The sequence below is a fragment of the Motacilla alba genome, chromosome 8 (genome assembly GCF_015832195.1).
Source record: "Motacilla alba alba isolate MOTALB_02 chromosome 8, Motacilla_alba_V1.0_pri, whole genome shotgun sequence".
Lineage (NCBI taxonomy): Eukaryota > Metazoa > Chordata > Aves > Passeriformes > Motacillidae > Motacilla > Motacilla alba.
Window position 1 is genome coordinate 24,044,837 of NC_052023.1, and position 15,552 is coordinate 24,060,388.

Genomic DNA, 15,552 nt, shown 5'->3' on the forward strand with positions numbered 1-15,552 from the left:
AAAGCAATCTGGAATTGAAGAGAGTACAAGAGGCAGCAAATTCTGACAGGAGCACAGGATGTTTTGCATCAATCAGGAGTGTACTAGTCAAGTTACTTCCGTTGTAAAGTTTCAGAGATGGGTAAGGATAACAACCCCTCGTATTTTGCTCTTAGATAAACCTAACACTGGGGGCCAGAGTGAACACCAAACTTGTAAGAAATGGCAACCACTGCTGACAGCTGTTCAAGTGGAATACACAGAGATACCAGAACTAAGTGTGGGGGAAAGAAAGGACAAAGGCAAGCTCGTTTGGCTGGAATGCTGCCATGTATTTAAGGAAACCAGAACTGCCAACACCTGGCAGCTTTGCTCCTTCACAGAAGAGATCTTAGCTCAGAGTTACTATTGACAACTCACCATGAACTTCACCTGAACGTCCACTGTGGTCCCTTGTCCCTGTACCTTTCTGCAGCACACAACCACTGAAAGCTCTGAGCAGACAACTACCTAGAGTGACTACACAATTCACTACGATTCGGGTACAAACTGAAGTTCCATAGCAGCCGTGTCACCACTCCTTCCTGTTCTCCTGGGATCAGCTCCTGCTTGGAGGCAGAACCCTGGAAACAGACCTGAATGCAGAGTTACATGTGCAACCTGGAGCTACAGCTGCACACAGGCAGGACTGCCTGGCTTTAACTCAGAGGGCATTTTATCCTGTGCTGTTTTCTTACCTTAACATGCCCTCTCTCTGGATCACAGCTGGCCAGGTTTTAGGAATGGTGCATTTTAGGAACAGGCTATTTCACAATAATGTCATATTCCAAAATGCTGAACACTGTTGGCCCTGTCCCACCTCCTGGATGCTGTGCTGGCAGTAAGGCTTGGACAGACTGGGAAGCAGCCTCCATGCCTCAGTGTGAAAAGGAGGTGAGCATAAAAGCAGGTAACTCCACAGCCTTCCCACAGTGCTGGTTCCGTGACCACAGCCATGCCAGGATCAGGGCTAAGTTTTGTTACCTAAGTCTAAACTGTCCCTTCCAAGTACAACAGGCAGCTCAAAAGGGTCAAACTCCAGCTTGGGAGGAAGGAGTGGCTTACTGGAACAGGGTGTGCTGGAAGTCTGTAACATCCTGATGAACAAACCCATCTGCATTATTCAGCAGCACAGTGAGTGGGCTAGGACTCTGTGAACATGGCAGCGGCGACCCCAGATTTATCTTCTTCCGCTAACTCAGCCTCCTCCACCTTGACCACTGCAGCAGCTGGAACCCCTTCTCCCAGCTGGATCTCTCCAGGGAGATGCACAGGGCCCTCTGCCTGTGCCCCCACGTAGGTGGGAGTGCTGTACTTCATGAGAACAGTCTTGAACTGCGCCAGGGGCGCGTTGGTGCGGACTCCCATGGGGTCGAAGTGGGTTCGGCTCACGCGGTACCCGGCCTCTGACAGATAGGTCAGGAACTTATTTAACCTGGAAAAAAAGGCAGCAAAACCAAACCCCTGCATTTAGAACGGACGTGGTGCTGACAGGGCTGACTCAGAACAAGCTGTGTGTCAGTGTCAGTGTCAGGGCGGGCTGGAAGGTGAAGCCACACTTACTTTGGCATGTTCATGCCCTTGATGCTGTGCCGGTGGATGTTGTAGTAGAACGGGGGGTGCTCGGCGCTGTGCTCGGCCCGCTGCCGCTTCGCCGCGCCGCGCAGCACCTCCTCGCTTTTCCTCTTGCCTGCACCACAACAAGGCCACAGAAACCGCTCAGCACTCACAGGCACCCCAAAAACACCAGCAAAGCCTCAGACTGTGCACACAAAAACAAAGCCACGCAGCAGCTTCGGCTGTGTGCCTGCTTTTGTAAGCTGGTGTTTGCAGAGGTAAAATGTGGCCTGAATTTAATCAACAGGCCATTTGCAGTAGTAACAAGTAAATTAAAGTGACCTTCATAGAGTATTTGGCATTCTGCTTTTACCAAAAAATATGATTCTGGATAAGGATAAAATAAAATCAGTACTGGGTGGGAAAAAACTCCAGAGTGCAATACTGTTAAATATTAAAAAAGCTACATCAAAATGCTCCACTTACCATGTACTAAGTAGGATTCTGCAGAAGTATTTGGTGTTCTAATATATACGCCACACTCTTCTAGAATACAAGAAACAGGCAAAATTAATTCTACTGTAAAGTGGCAAAATGCTTTAATTACACGGAATGAAATAATTCAATAATGCACTCAACTCCATGGATACACTGCTGTTAAGTAACTTATCACAGATTAGCATCTCTAACAATCACCACAAAGCCAGTCCTCTCTGTGAACAGGCTGCCCCTTTTGTTACCTTGTTTGTTCTCGTCACCAGGATTGTGGGTAGAAAAATGTTTGGGAGTTGTGCACTCTGCTTCACAAACTAATGTCTTCAGAAGTGGCTGAGCTTCATCCAAGCCATACTGCACAGCCTCCAGGAGCATCCTCCTGAGGAATCCAGTGTTAAAGAGAGCTCCTGACCTATGAAACACAAGAGAAGTCAAAAGTTCAGGCTTCTTAATGCAAGCTGCTCCAAAATTCTGTTGCCCAAACTGAGTAGCAATTATGTTACACTGAATTGATTTTTTTGCAATGACAACAACAGTGATCTTGTTTTTAAAAAAAAAAACAAAAAACACAAAAAACAAGATCTCAAGAAAAGTAATTTTATTTCTGCCCTAAGGTGTAGAGAAAGTCATTCAACCCTCACAAGAAAGGTACTGTCGATTGCTAACCATTTTAATACTGATTTGAAATGGCTAAAAGACTTAAAAATAATTATTCTTGTTTCTACAAACATTAATTAACTAGCAATGTAGTATTTATTGCCATCAGCACATGTAATGATTTATTTAATAAATTCCTCACAAGTTTAGAGTAACAGGAGTTACTTTTGGCAAATAGAGGAACACAGATGCAGATTCTCCTGTGCAGGGCATATTCCATAAGTGCACTGAATGTAAAATTTAAAATGTGTTACTATTTATTAACTGGTTTGAACAGGAGGAAAAATTGAATACCCCACTAAATTAAAATCCACACTCTGTTTCCTGAGCTCCTGCTGATTGCTGTACCTCCTTCTGTAGTACTAAAATAAAAATTGTTATGGTATGAATAGCTGAGCTTCAGGACTCCTGGACGAGAGTGACTCTCCAAATGTGTCCTGTGATGTGAACTTACCAGAGAGGACCAAGAAGCACTGCTGTCTTCCCAGGCATGCTGCCATGGCAGTCACAGGGCAGCTGCTGGTAAGGGTTTTCTGCAGTAGAAAAACAGCATTTAAATTGTTTGGCAATAGCCAGCCATGCCTGTGTTACTGCACAGACAGAGAGATACAGTGGGAGCTCACTTCAGTGAGCTATTTGAAAGGGCAACAGCAGAAGTGTGACACTATGTTCACTTCTGCCAAGTAGCTCATGGTGAGATTTAGTGATTGATGATTTGATCTGTAATCAGTGTTAAAACACTGAAGGAAAAAAAACCACCAACATAACTTCCCTATGTTTCTTTCAAGAAACAAGGAAAGTATCTGCTTTCCTACATAAGCAGCTGTCCAGGTTAACAGTAAGTGCTAACTACAAAATCTGAAACATCAGCCAGCTACATCTGCAAAACACAATCCACCTACAAGTATTGTAAGCCCTGTGCAATTAAGGCATTAAGCAGACAGTTCACTAACAAATTAAGATTTCTACCATAACAACTTTTTAATATCAGGCTCATTGCATGCTCATGCATCTGACTCTTGAGCAGGGCAAAGACACCATGAGTTGACAGCAAGCTATCCAAGAGCCTCTAATTTGGAAACAAGATTTTAGGGTTTATATTCATTCAAACCAGCATCTCCAGGAGTGCAATTTTTGACTCCTGTCTTTGCTAACCTGTATGTGGGGACAGCCCATTAACAACAGCAGGGGAAAATCAGACTGCTCAGTCCACTGCATTTTAAGGAACTGAAATGCAGCAGAAAAGCAATCTGACACCAAAAGCTACCCAGCTGCTGCCATCTGAAGGAACCCAATATGTGGTATTGACATTCTCTGAACAGAGAGAGGATTCTTCCTGAGGAAGGCAGTGAGAAGCTCAGAGAAGAAGAGGAAACAATTCTTATCTCTATTCGCGGCTCCTGTTGTTTGGCACATGTGGAATGTGTTATGGATATTGTTCACCCAAAGTGATTTGTTAATTGAACACCAGTGAGGGTTGTTTGGATTGACTGGCCAATTGGGTCAAAGCTGTGTCGTGACTGTCTCCAGACAGTCATGGGTTTTTTTCAGTAGTATCTCTTTAGTGTAGTTATAATATAGTATTAGTGTAATATAATATAGCTTAATAAAGCATTTGTTCAGCCTCCTGAATCATGGAGTCAGAGCACATTATTCCCACTTTGGGGGCTCCCTGCATCAATACCCAATAGTTTCAAAGGCTATTCCCATCCCAGGGCTTTTTCTGAAGTGGCAGATCCATGGAAATACCAGGCATCCTGGCAGCTCCAGCAGCTAGAGCAGGCTGGGAGGATGTCCTGTGTGGAAACATCTCAGAATGGTTTGTGTTTGAAGGGACCTTAAAGCCCATCCAGTGCCACACCCCGCCATGGGCAGGGACACCTGCCACTAGCCCTGGCTGCTCCAAGCCCGGTCCGACCTGGCCTTAGACACCTCCAGGGATGGGGCAGCCACAACCTGAGCAATTTGTGCCACAAATCCAGTCCATTTACTGGAAAATCCATGCACACAACTGATCCAGCCCATGGCCATGAAGCACAAGCGCCCTCTCCACCTCACACATACCACTCATTGTTACATTCAAGGGAATTGCTACTAATGGGATGTAAATATAAACAAGGCACAGAACAGAGAGACAAACTGCAAAAGAAAAGCCATTTACCTTCCACCATATTGCCCTCTTTCTGGAAAACCCTCTCTTCACACCACTGGCAGTGGATGAGGTATCGGACCTTCTTCGCCGAGTCATCCGCAGGGGTTGGGCCCCGTAAAACTCTGACCACCACCAGCACAAAGTGTTCCAGAGCTACTGCCAGCAGCACTTCAATGCCTTTGTTACAGCGAGCTGCAGCTCTGGGGGAGAAACACACACAAAAGCCAAATTGTACCGAACTCAGCAGGCAAACACTGCCATGGACACCTGAACCTGCTGCACGGTTCCTGAGCTCGTCCTCTTCCTAGAGAGGGGTGCTGATGATTTGAGAGATCAGGAGGAAGTGTTCTTTCTGAAGTGCCTCATTTTGTGGCCTTCCTGGCAGGCTAAGCAAATCTAATTTTACTTCTTTTTATCACAGCTAGAAATAGTGGTCTGCCACCTGCATCATCACATGGGCAGGGGGAGGACAAAGGAAATCTAAACATGTCAGCTCAGCATTTGTGCTCTGGCATTCTCAAAACCTCTGGTGATTTCACTTCCTCCTCATCTTTCCCAAGCAGATGTCCCCTCCTCTTGCCTCTACTTTTTTTTCTCCAATTAGGTTTTAGGTCTTCATTTATTTAACAGACTGAGTTTAGTTACGGTATCTATATGCAAATAATTCACTTGTCAGTAACCACATCCATCTTTTTAACCTCAAGTATGAGGGTCTGCAGTGAACATTAGGTTCCACTGAAGCAAGTCTAACTGAAAGGCTTAGCCAGAAGCCATTCAAGCTGTTTATTTTGTATTTAGGAAGTCCTATGGAGCTTTAGAATGGCAAAACTGATAGAGAAACAGAAGAGTTTGCAAGTCTGGGTATTTTTTTTTACATTACCATCCCACCCCCCCAACCCTTACTGATTCATTTTTGCCTTGCCCAGTCACTAATTATTTCTAACAATACCTAATAATTTTTTCCCCTAATTGGAAATGGTTCAGCAGTACCTGGTGACAGCAGCAATTACAGCCCTGGCTGCCAGCTCCTTGTAGTACTCTGTTCTGACAATATTGCAGCCGTAGTGACGCAGGGCCACGTGCTGAGCCTTGGCATAGAGGGAGCTGATGTCCGTGGATGTCAATGACACAATCCCAAGGTTTCTCACATTTCTAAAGGCAGAGTCCAGGTAATTCACAGATGTTCCAAAGGGGTCCAAATGGCTGAAAAGAAAGGATGTACCACTGAGTGGCTATAAATGCTCCAGAGCCTGACTTTACACTGAGGAAAACACTGGTTTATAACCTTCAGCTATGATCATATTTAAAACAGGAAGAAGGAACAGGACTAAACTTCCAGCAATGCTTAGACTCGAACGTTATTCATTAAAACCACAAAAAAATCCCATCACTTATTTTGATACCTGTATAGGGCTTCAATGCATGCATCTAAATACCCAATCTGGAAGAATCAGCCTGCTTTAATTCAAACTAAATTTTAATTTAAAGTAAATTTAAATTCAAAGTAAATTTAAATTTAATTCAAAATATGCTGCAAAATAGCTAAAAACAAGAGATACAACTAACAGTATTTTAAACTAAAAGAAGTTTAAAAAAACCCCAAAACTGATTTGGTATTTCCCTTCAGCAAACAGACAATGAAGTTACAAAAAAAACCCCAGCCTGGGTTAAAATTTTCATGCATATTTGTAACCCATTCTGAATGCCAGAAAGACAAATATTTTTCCAGCACTTTCTAAAACATTTAATCTTGAAGTTCTGTCCCCACACCATTTCTGGGACAACAGAATTACATTTCAAGTGACTGCTGGTTGATTCTTTTATCATTCCAGTTTCTCCAAATAATCATACACTGGGAAGTGGAGTGGGGTGTGTCAGTACGAAGCCAGAAAATTGACAAAACATTCAACACTTACATAAAATCAAATGATCTCAAATGCATGACAACATTGGCATCCATTTTTGTCACCTCAATGGTGTCACTGTTTTCTTCTCCATTTCCCACAGTTTCACCATTGTCTTCTTCCTTAATGTTTAGTTTCACTTTCATTTTGTTTAAATGACAATTTTCTTTAATCATCGTCACAGAATTTTCATTACAATCATTAATTGTAACTTTCACAGAACTTCTGAGGTGCTTTGCCCACTGCAATCCCATGATACCTGCAGAAAAACAGGATTTAAGGAAAGTAAGACAACTGATTTTAAGAAGACCACTGAACTTTAATATTATTTACAGCCTTTTAAAAAGCCTTAATACAGCTTTTGACAGCTGTCTTTTTGTATGGAAGCTCAGGACTCCCTGCCTAAGGAAGAGAATTATTGTGTATTTCACATCATTTTTGAGTATGTGATGTCAGTTATGAATTTCTGTTGCTTCCTCCTATTGGATGTTAACCAAAATATTAAAGAAATGGACTTTACCAGTGGCACCAAAAGCATCCAAACATTCAATGGGTTTGCGCTCCCCAGCGAGCACGGCCAGTGCACAGAATATCAACTGCCTGGAAGATAAAAATGGCCATAGTCTGTAAGTTGAGAGAACACTGTTGCTTCCTTTTCCTTGTTTATCTCCCTTTAAACTAACAGTGGGATATTTAAGCTAAACTCCACTTTTTACAGGGAAGAACTGTAAATAAAAACCTTAGCTATGCTGAAAAGTTAAATTCTACAGCAGAGTATTCTTCAAGTACGATCTACTAATTACAGGAAAATACTTAATTACTTCTGAAATGACGCTATTTCACATATAGTGGTTTTGGGTATAAATATTATTTGTCACGAGGAGTTTTCTGATGAGAAACTCCTTTCTCTTGCCCTCTGAATAGAAGTTTTGCAGGGATCCTTTTCAAAACACCGATTTTTCATGACAAACTTCCCCCCTCTGATGCATCCTCCCACTCCCTGCTCTCTCACCTGTTGAGCTTCATTTTAGGATTAAAGTAGGAATCTGTTTTCTGGGGCGTGGAGTGGTTGGGAAGAACCTGCACATCTGTGGCTGACTCCTTCACCACTTTGTAAGATGACTTGGGAGCACGAACTGAAACAAGTAGTTGAGGCAGAAGGAAAGAATCGGTGAGAACTGAAATTAATATTAACACAGTTGGTAAATTACACAAAAAAACCTGCTCCCATAAAGCAAGAAGTGTGGGTTATGCTGCAATCCAACCAGCACATGGACCAGTTTACAAGGATAAGGAGAGAAGGCAACAATTTATCTTTTAATCTCAAAAGCGGCAAATAAGGATCATGCTCTACCACAATTTTCTTCTCATAAAACACCAGATTTTTTTTTCAGTTGGGCTCTCATGTATCCACTCCAGTTTAAGAAAGCCAACTCCTGAGCCTGAGGCTTAGCATATTTGTTTTGCATGTTTAAACATAATACTTTGCTACTTAATTAAAACCCTGTTAACAGAGTCCTGAATGTGTCTCAATGCACTGCAAAAATCCCTGAAAATCCTTGATCTGTTTTAAGTTATTGAACAGCCCTACAAAATGTGCATAAACAGCATGGGCACATGGGCAATTCCAGCACCAGAGCTCTGTGTAGACAGCCTGTGGCAAAACAAACTTTCAGATCTGACAGCTGTAAACACAGGCTGCCATTCCTCTGAGCAATTCATCCACAGTCTAAAATGTACCTAGGAACAACCAGGAAAAAATTGTACCAAATGGATACCTTCCAGTGCCCACCCTGCCTCTCTCAGGGCTTTCAAACACACACATGGTGTATTCACCTTCAGGGGCCCCAAGAACTGCCCAGTGCCTACAGATCACAAAACCTTTTGATTTCTGCTCCCTCTGTGAGCAAAAACTGCCTCATGCATTTTGTAAAAAAAAATGCTAAATGGGCCATTCTTTACTTACAGCTCTGAAGGGAAGCACACAGAGATCAATGCATTTCACAGCACAAAATCTATAAAGATATGGAATGTAGCACTACTATTGCTTTTCAGACATGCAAACTGATGCCCAGCCATCAGACTACTGGCATTCCAATTATTTAAAATGTCTTTAACCTAGTTTATACAAGTTTAGAAACCAAAGTCTCATTCTGGACAAAGTCTCAGGATTGCAATTTACCAAAGAACTACTGACACCTCTATCCCTGGGACAGAAAAAACACCACTTTGTTTTGGGAACCCTGGCTGGTTCAGTCTGGATAAAAAGCTAAGGATTTTTCATTGCAGAAAGATTTATTCCAGACTTTTTTGTTTCTGTGGATGCCAAGCCCTCACTCTTTTGGAGACATACAAGCTGGTACTTACAACATTAAGGGTGAGGGGAGCACCAGTTATCTCAGTAAGAACACAGGAACTGGTCAATGCAAGAATAAATCACAACTCTGACGAAACAAAAGTTCTGAAATATTAAGGGCAGATTTTTCCTTAGAAAGGCTAACTCTGTTTCTGAATTTTTCCTGTGTTTCCCACCCCTTATCACAGTTACTGCAGGTGGTATGTGACAGAAGAAGACGGAATGTTTCCTGTCAGTCAGAGCTCACCTGTGGTAAACCTTGACTCAGTCTCTCCTTTATTCACGTGACGATTAATGTGACCGATCATGTCAGTTCTTCTTACTATAGTTGCTGAGCAGATGATACAGTGGTAATGAGCTCCCATCTTTGACAGTGTCTGTAAAATAGAGCCTTTTATGCAATTTCAGAATACATAAAACATGTTTAAATAGAACTGAATACAGGCATATGAGAAGTCATCTGTCTGTTACCTCTAGAGCTCTCAAAGTATCTGGAATCTACAGCCAGAGCTGACCCAGGCAGCTGCCCCCCACAGGGAGAGGTACAACCCCATGCAGCTGCCCAAGGGTTCTATCACACATCCTGGTCCAACAAGCTTTTGGCATCACACAGAGGAGCAAGACATATCTGGCAACTAAGCAGATCTCAAAAGTTCCCCTCAGTCACCCAATTCCCCCACTTTGTACAGTAACAAGAATTTCTGTGATTCAGCATTTTTACCTGGTCTCCACCAAGGTTGGGTTTTACTGGCCGACAGGATAAGTGACAGATGCACATTCTGTATCCTGGAAAACAAATGCCATCCCAAAACAGTAAATGAACAGCATGTCTGTGGCCTGCACCACATGCTCTCACTTCAGATTTCACCAGACAGCAACAAGAGAATATCATCAATTATCTGGGACATTCCCCCTCTGCACAGGGAAACTGATCAGCTAATTATACATTTTAAACTTTAAAATGCAAAGAATTTAAAGTTTATTTTAATAAGTCTCTGAACATCTTATAAAGCTATAGCAAGTCTGCAGAAGTACCTGTGAGTCTTTCACAAAAATATTGTTACCTGGCTAGAAGACTTGTGTGAAGTCTCTATCTATAAAAATATGTTGCACAGTTAGAGAAAACCAAAATGAGATACCTGATACTCCAATTGGAAAATCTGTAGTTCAACTTTATCTTGCCCATCCTCTAAATAGTCACTTTATTTGCCACAAACCCATACACCTGGATTTTTAAAAACCACACACTGCTCAATTTATTTTTTTCCTAAACTTCTTGCAGGGATTTTAATGCATGTCATAAGCAGATCACAGAGTCTATTAAAAAACAATTGAAGCTACTAAATACTGATAATACATAAAGACCTCAAGTGTTTATCACTTGAACCCATGGAATCTTTATGATCCACCAAAACTGATCACCTGTATGTGTCTAATTATTATTAATATATAACTAAAATGTTTATTGAAGTGGTTTTCATTACACACATATTTTAAATTTTATGGTAAATTTCACAACATGCCATGCAACTACTGGTGTTTTTCTAAAGAGAAAATGCACAGTTGTAACCATTTTGGCTGGAGAAGAATAGAGTTCTTTCACATTTACATTTTACATCCCACCTCAAAATTCATTCTGTCAAAATGACAGAATGTTCTAATTCAGAGTTGGTAACAAAATGCTTAAGTCAAGAGGAATTTTGAAAGATGAAACACAGAACACACTCACAATTTCTCCTAGTATTTACTATTCAAACCCAACTGCCATTACCTTCAAATTCAACAGAAACCTTCCAGTGCAAATTCTGCAAGTGACGATGGAGTTTGTGGCTATAGCAAGCTTTGAATTTCTCCTCAGGACACAGAGGACAAGGCTTCCTTTCATCTGAAAATACAATTAAAAACTATTAGAAACGTGAAATGCAGTTACCACTTGTGTTAGCTGAGATGAAGGCCAAGAGAAAAGAGGCTGAAGGTAAAATCAACACAAGCTAAAGTTGAAATCCTCAGGGAACATTCTATTTCATGCACAAACTTTAAATTTATGGGTTGCCTCTTTCTGCTCCATAGAATATAGACCAAAATCACTATAAACTTTTAAAATCATTAACTTCTACAACCTTTGGGTTTTGGTTTCTAGTATTTTTTACTCCAGCAACATGAAGCTAATGAAACTTCTGAAAAGCACTGAGGAACAACAGAACTTTACAGATGACATGCAAAGACTTGAAATGTTTTAAAAAGAAACACCAAACCAAAATCCCCAACAAATCAGGAGGTTAGAACAAGATTTTGTTGTTCTAACTCCTGGATCATTTGGACAAAACAAGCAGCTGGTATCTATTTAAGCTGCAAAATAAGACGATGTACCCTATATAAAATAATTTTGGAAAATATAAAATAATTCTTGAAAATCCTACATGTGAGACACAAAAAGCAAAGGCAAGGCTGTGTACAAAGGTGTTGAAGCCCTTGAAGCAGTAACCTAAACAAAACCTAGCTGAATGTCAAACAACCTCTCAAGCAGAACTTAGAAGAAGAACAAGAGAATAAATCATAAAGCCCTTTTTTACAAAACCCCTCATCTTTAAATATCATAAATATATGTAGTGGGATAAAGATAAAATCTGAAGGAAAATGTAAATACCTGTGTTCTGGGACACTGCTGTGGACAACTCACCTTCTCTCAGGTCAGCCAGTTTCTCTAGATCAGCAAGGTGTCTCTGAATTGAAATATGTTTGTCTAAAAAAAACCCAGAAATATTTAGAAATTAAACATTCTAAGTTTAAAACTTGCTTTTAGTTTACTGCTACTTTTCTGTGCAACATATCAAATCTAGCACTGTTAGAGAATGACAGCAGTAGCGACTGAAATCCTTGTTTTTGTCCTTTTACTTCCATGGCAGCACAAATGACTGCAAAAATTATCCCCAGAATAGCTGTTTAATAAGATCCATATATTTTTATATATTTTTACTTCCTTTTAATACTGACACATAAACTTTCTAAGATAGAAAGACCCTAATTAAAAAAAAAAACCACAGCTGAAAAGATCAAGTCACATTTCCTTTACACCTGGTTTTACTGCTCACAATTGTTAGTGAATGCAAATCATGCACAAAAGCAGTACAAAAACATCTTATGAACTCACTAGCAAAACTAAATATCAACTATAAGTGGACTAAATTTAAGAACAATTATTCACTGTGGAGCCAGGATACATTAAATTCTACCATTTTTTTCTTTAAATCTACCACCTGATTTTTCAACTTATCAGGCAGAATTTGCCAATACCAAGAAAATTAAGTTGAAATCTGCTTTATTGATTTCAGCACACAGAACTTCCCAGTCCACTGTAACACAGATTCTGTAGCAACTTTAAGCTTCACAACGTTTTTACAGGATAAATCTTCAGGTTTTCTCATGCCAGACAAAGCAACTGATCCAGGTGGTTAGGATACAGAGGTGAGTTTTAAAATGAGATTTCACACTCTCCCTTTGCTTTTCCTCCCAAGTGTTTCTACCTTTCCTCCAGCACATGGCACAAATATTAAGAGTTTATTAACAAACCTCGTGGGTAATCAGATGACAGCAACATTTTGGATGTATCAGATTCCCTTGGGTGTTTTTCCTCTGCTCCTTTGTCTTCAGCTTCCAATTCTGACTCGGGAATTTTCACATCAGTGTTTTTGCTTTTCACGTTTTCAGAGACCGCCAAACCATCTTAAAACCAAACAAAAACACAGCAGAAGTGTCATTGATGTAACTGAACTATACAGACACGTTTGTTTGTTTCCAATAATCTGGTGCTGACTACAAGCATGAAGGAGGAAAAAAAAATTATGTAGGAGAATAGCATGAGATGAATTTTCACTCCAGTTATCCCTGGAAACCATTGTGGAATAATGTAATTCTGGACAGCTGAAATGACTATTCACACATCAGTATCAGATGTTTAAGGTGAACAAAATAACATTTACACATTGTTTTCTGGCAGGATGCAGGGAAGCAAGGCAAAGCAGGCAAGGAGGAGCTCCAAATTCCCCAGACAATTTACTATCAGCTAAAAAAGTTTGATAACAGTTTAGTTCATGCATCGAACAGTAAGAAAGAAGGGACTAAGGCAGGAATTTGCCATCAGCAGAGGCAGTGATGAGGGCAAGTGCTGGTGCCATCAGCATTTGCAAATGAATTACTTCCTGGGGCAGTACAGATGGGCCTGGTGAAGAATTTCAAGCATTTAAAGAGGCTAAGAGATGGAGCGATAAAATGATGAGAATAGTCAAACCCGGGGAAAATAACTGAAGGAAGAGAGAAATCCCCAAAAGGCATGGTCCAATCCCTCTCCAAGGGATATAAGGGAGCACTAGCAAATGATTCAGAAAGCTACATAAATCTATAAATACTGTCCTGCTCCCAGCAAGACTCCAGGGGACAGGTGGGACTAGTGAAGTTTCAGCCACGGGTAACAAGAAACAAAGCTCTGGCATCACTTTGCAACTACTGAGAAGCAAAGAGCAGGCCAAGGCTTTTCAGCCTGGATGGGACAGACAGGAGGTGCAGAGAGGGCACAAAAGGCAACCACGGGCTGTCTGTCCCAACACAGAAACTGGGATGCACCTCTCGGAGAAAATACAGACCTACAAACTGGTTTGTGTTGGAAGTTATTTCCAGAAGATGCAGCAATGGATGGTTGTTCTCTGGATGAAGCAGGGAGCAACCTGGGATAGTGGAAGGTGGAACAGGATAGGCTTTAAGGTTCCTTCCCACCCAAACCATTCCATAATTTTCTGATTTCACCGGTCTTCCCTATCCACCTATTCCTGACCACAAGTTAAGACAGGCTGGCAGGATCTTACAGCAGTTCTTCAGATTCCCCTGGGCTACTTTTGTTTGTTTTCTTTTAAACACTGCTGTTGGGTAAAAATATCTGTTATTATGAAAACTGACAGAAAGAGAAAATGGCAGGAATACCTGAAGACGGGGGCTCAAAAACCTGAAAAAACAAAAGCACGGAGTAAAATTATTCTACCAATCTTAAAATCTATCAGGAGGTGCATTGCTACAAAGAGATTGTTGATGTGCTCCTCACAGACCTGTTTTAAGATGACAACTCTCCTAAGAAAGATTCGCATGGAGCCTACTGCTGCATTAAAAAGTTGTAGGATTCGTGGTGATAGTTTCTACGTGCTTTGTTAATATAAATACAGAAAGAAAACGAGTAAGTAAAAGCATGTTTGGTAAGAAATCCCTAACAACTATTGATTAGTTACGGGAAAAGTGGAAATAGTTACAAAAATGTACAGTGAGAGCACAGCAGTGACAAAATCCAGCAGAGTTGGACTGTCCGCATCTTCAGAGCACGTGGAGGGATTAAAATGGTTGAAAAGGATAATACGAATATATGTTTTAAAAAAATCTAGTTAATATGTAAATGTGCAAAGAGAGAGGTAAACTTTCACACTGAATGATGAAGAAAGGCAGGCTGCTACCGAACCAAGACGTCAGGATTTTTTAAATGCCCACCGGGAATCACTGATCACACACAGAGGGCCTGGAGTACGCTCACACTAGAAAAACAATTAATTAGAAGAGTCAGTTCACTCCAACCATAAGGCTGCAGCAGCAAAGGGCTGGCAGCGAGGGCTCACTTGGGGAGCTGGAAGTCCAGCAAAACCAATTTACAGAATCCCAGAGCGGATCAGGTCTAAAGGAGCACGGTGGTCCAGCCTCCCTGCTCCATCAGGCTCGTCCTGGAGCACATGGCGCAAACACGTTTTGGTTTAGAAAACTGCGAGCAAAGATGCGCGGCTGAGCCCGCGCGGCCCACGCCAGAATTCGGGCTCCCCAAGGGACCTCGTGGAATAATAAATGATCCCCAAAGAGAACGTATCGGTAGGTTTGGGGAAGAAAGAAGCGACAGGAGCGCGGGTTGAAGCGTAGCGAGGCCCGGCGGGAACACGCGTGGCCCCGCACTGCGCTGGGAAAACGGGAGAAGCGGGAGCCTGCGCCTCCCAGGGCTCCCCGGCGCGGGCGGACGGAGACGGCGAGCGGCCCCGGGCTGTAAATTCAAACCGGCCCGGGCTGTACATTCAAACCCGCCCGGGCTGTACATTCAAACCCGCATGGCGCCCGCCCTCCCTCAGCCCCGGCACGGAGGGCCCGGCTCCCCCTACCCGCCCGCTCCCATCCCGCTCTCACTGAGCGCCGCCGGCTCGCCGCCGCCTTCATGGTCATGGTTGTGGTTTTCCTCCTCGTCCTGCTGCTCCTGCCGCCGCCGCCCCAGCGTGGCCTGCGCAGCCTCTAGCGCTGCCTCCGCCGCCTCCAGCGCTGCCATGTTCCGGCGCGGAACCGCCGCGGAGCCCGCACGCCGAGGGCGGCCCGCTCCGCCTACACTTCCCAGGCGCGCCCGG

At 42.3% G+C, this 15,552-nt stretch overlaps 1 protein-coding gene across 1 annotated transcript; it reads right to left on the reverse strand.

The window, feature by feature from the left end:
- Positions 1-287: 287 nt before the first annotated feature.
- TRMT1L (tRNA methyltransferase 1 like) lies at positions 288-15,540 on the reverse strand. Its single transcript, XM_038143872.1, has 16 exons — positions 15,341-15,540; positions 12,710-12,862; positions 11,820-11,882; positions 10,911-11,024; positions 9,861-9,925; positions 9,387-9,516; positions 7,796-7,919; positions 7,304-7,383; positions 6,796-7,042; positions 5,870-6,082; positions 4,889-5,079; positions 3,182-3,260; positions 2,316-2,482; positions 2,062-2,121; positions 1,582-1,708; positions 288-1,453 (listed from the first exon to the last, which is right to left on the reverse strand). Exons 1-16 carry the CDS (start codon positions 15,474-15,476, stop codon positions 1,162-1,164), a joined length of 2,241 nt encoding a protein of 746 aa, XP_037999800.1. The 5' UTR covers positions 15,477-15,540; the 3' UTR covers positions 288-1,161.
- Between the last annotated feature and the right edge of the window lie 12 nt (positions 15,541-15,552).

Coding starts and splice junctions, on each gene's coding strand:
- TRMT1L (XM_038143872.1), bottom strand. CDS start 15,476: ATGGCAGCGCTGGAGGCGGCGGAGGCAGCGCTAGAGGCTGCGCAGGCC. Junction 9,517..9,860: donor CCAACCTTGGTGGAGACCAG/GTAAAAATGCTG, acceptor TCTATTTTACAG/ACACTGTCAAAGATGGGAGC. Junction 1,454..1,581: donor AAGGGCATGAACATGCCAAA/GTAAGTGTGGCT, acceptor CTTTTTTTCCAG/GTTAAATAAGTTCCTGACCT.